The sequence below is a fragment of the Buceros rhinoceros genome, unplaced genomic scaffold, assembly GCF_000710305.1.
Source record: "Buceros rhinoceros silvestris isolate BGI_N320 unplaced genomic scaffold, ASM71030v1 scaffold302, whole genome shotgun sequence".
NCBI lineage: Eukaryota > Metazoa > Chordata > Aves > Bucerotiformes > Bucerotidae > Buceros > Buceros rhinoceros.
In genome coordinates, this window is record NW_010396902.1 from 1 (window position 1) to 3,137 (window position 3,137).

The 3,137-nt window shown below is 46.2% G+C and overlaps 1 protein-coding gene across 1 annotated transcript in view; it reads left to right on the forward strand.

The window, feature by feature from the left end:
• The first annotated feature begins 2,662 nt into the window (after positions 1-2,662).
• Positions 2,663-3,137, forward strand: part of CD36 (CD36 molecule (thrombospondin receptor)) — a 15,585-nt gene continuing 15,110 nt past the window's right edge. The window contains exon 1 of the mRNA XM_010146016.1: positions 2,663-2,716. Within this exon, the coding sequence (XP_010144318.1) occupies positions 2,663-2,716 (54 nt within the window). The remainder of the gene's footprint in view (positions 2,717-3,137) is intronic.

Consider the following 3,137-nt stretch of genomic DNA (forward strand, 5'->3'; position numbering starts at 1 on the left):
CTGACAACTGGATTTAACTCCACTCCCCACCTCTCTCTGGACCCAGCCATCCAGCTGTATCTTATCCAGCGAAGGGTATCCCCATTCAAGCCATGAGCAACCAGTTTCTGCAGAAGAATGCTGTGGGAAACGGTGTCAAACGCTTTCTAAAATGTAGGTAGACCACATCCACAGGCACTAGGCAGGTCACCTTGTCATAGAAACAGATCAGGTTAGTCTAGCAGGACCCGTCTTTCATAAACACTTGCTGACGGGGCCTGATGACCTGGTTGTCCTGTATGGGCTGGCTGACGCACCTCAAGACGAACTGCTCTATAAACATCCTTGGCATCGAGATCAGACTGAGACACCCGTAGTTGCCCATATCCTTCTTCTGGCCCTTCTTGTAGCTGGGTGTCACATTTGCTGACCTTCAGCTGATTGAGACCTTCTTGGTTGGCTAGGACTGCTTCTAAATGATGGATGGTGTCTCGGTGAGTGCTTCTGCCATCTCCCTCAGTACCCTTGGGTGGATCACATCCGGCCCCATAGACTCCTGTGTGTCTAAGTGATATAGTAGGTCACTGACCATTTCCTGCTGGCCTATGGGGGCTTCATTCTGTTTTCTGTCTCTGTCTTCCAGCTCAGAGAATAGCTCTCTTCTCAGAGAACAGCTGGTCTTCCCCTTAAAGACTGAAGTAAAGAAGGTGTTCAGTAACTCAACTTTTTCCTCATCCTTGGTCACTATGTTTCCCCTGCATGCAGTAGAGGATGGAGATTCTCCTTAGCCCTTGTTTTGCTGATAAAGTATTTATAGAAACATTTTTTATTGTCTTTTATGGCAGGTTCCAGATTAAGGTTTTCCTCATCCTTGGTCACTATGTTTCCCCTGCATGCAGTAGAGGATGGAGATTCTCCTTAGCCCTTGTTTTGCTGATAAAGTATTTATAGAAACATTTTTTATTGTCTTTTATGGCAGTTGCCAGATTAAGTTCTAACTGGGCTTTGGTCCTTCTAATTTTTTCCCTGCACAACCTTGCAAAAAGCTCGTAGTCATCCTGAGCGGCCTGTCACTTCTTCCATGGGCCAGACTTTCCTTTTCTTCCCAAGATCCAGCCAAAGCTCTCTGTTTAGCCAGGCCAGTTTTCTACCCCACTGGCTCGTCTTTCAGCACATGTTGACAGCCTGCTCCTGCACCTTTAGGAGTTCCTTGCTGAAGGATGTGAAGCATTCCTGGACTACTTTTCCCTTCAGGACTGCCTCCCAAGGGACTGGACTCTGACAGCCAGTCTCATAAAAAGGCCAAAGTCTGCTGTCCGGAGATCCAAGGTGGCAGTTCTACTGACCTCCCTCACCACTTCCTCAAGAACTGGAAATTCTACCATCTCATGATCACTACGTCCAGGATGGCCTCCAACCTTTACATCACCCACAAGTCCTTATCTGTTTGTAAATTTCCCTAGTTGGCTCCCTCAGCAGCTATGTCAGGAAGTTGTCTTTCACTCACTCCAGGAACCTCCAGGACCGTTTCCTCTCTGCTGTAGTGTATTTGCAGCAGACATTTGGTAGGTTGAAGCCTCCCACAAGAACAAGTGGTAGCGATTGTGGGACTTCTCCCAGCTGCTTATAGAATATTTCATCTACCTCCTCACCCTGATTGGGTGGTCTAAACAGACTCCTGTCATGATACCTGCTTTGTTGGCCTTCCCCCTGATTCTTACCTATAAACACTCAATCCTATTGTCACCATCATTATGCTGAAGACAGTCAAAACTCTTCCTAACATACAAGGCCACTCCACCACCTTCTTTTCTTGTCCTATCCCTTCTGAAGAGTTTATAGCTGTCCAATGCAGCAGTCCTATTCTGTGAATCCACCATGTTTCCATGACAGTGATTACATCCTAGTCTTCCTGTTGTATAATGGTTTCAAGCTCCTCCGGTTTATGCCCGTGTTGCGTTCATTGGTATAGATGCACTTTAGTTGGGCTGTTGATTCTGTCATCTTTTTGGTGGGAGATGCCTAATTCCTACCTGGCCGTTCTTTGGTGCTAACATGATTCCTAGCTCATCAGTATCCTTTGTGTCTGTGCTACTGCTTGGCACTCCATCCCCTACCTCTACTGCTATGTAGACCTAATCACCTCACTAGCACAGTGTCCCATTAACATCGATGTGCCAAGGCTTATCTCCAGTGAGCCTGGATAGGGCTCAAGATAAGGGATATAAGGTTTTATCCCTTTCCTCCTTCAAATCTAGTTTCCCCACCAACTCATGCACAAAGATCCTTTTCCCTCTTTGTGACAGGTACATCCCGTCTGTCACCAGCAGGCCTGGTGTTGTGTAAACCAACCCATGATCAAAAAGCCAAAGTGCTGTCAGTGGCACCAGGCTCTAGAGCCAGGTAGTAATCTGGTGGGTCTTCTCTTTCAATGGGCCCCACCAACTCATGCACAAAGATCCTTTTCCCTCTTTGTGACAGGTACATCCCGTCTGTCACCAGCAGGCCTGGTGTTGTGTAAACCAACCCATGATCAAAAAGCCAAAGTGCTGTCAGTGGCACCAGGCTCTAGAGCCAGGTAGTAATCTGGTGGGTCTTCCTGTTTCTTCCCACATTAATCCCTGCAGCTAGAGGGATAGAGAAAAACACCACTCACACTCCTGATCCCTGAAGCAGTCGTTCCATGGCCCTGAAGTCTCTCTTGATTGCCCTGATGTCCTCTCTTGTCCTTATACCCGTATTTTGTCCTCACTCCCTAGTCCTAGGGAAACTTTCCTAACAAAATGTTATCGAAGCTAGAGAGATTTCTTAGAAAGTCTCAGTTTTGGTGACAAGAGTTTTCTGACAAAATAAAACAGTCCTGCAAGAAAACTATTTTCTTTCTCTGGTTGCGAAATTATTTATGCCTGAGTAATGCTCAGAGATAACTCTTGTTTCCTCCCCCGGGCTATTTGCAAATGTATGAAAAGTAGTTTATGGATTCTAAAAACTGCTGGCTATTATTCTTTTTACAAATAATAGTGGATTTGGCAAATAACTGGGAATTAAGGCAATGCCACAGCAGTAGGGAAGTTTTACTACTGGTTGTAGTAGCAATTATGTCAGCTTTGTGGTCAGCTTTTTCAGGGGGACTCACTGTTGCCTCCACTGAGCAGGAA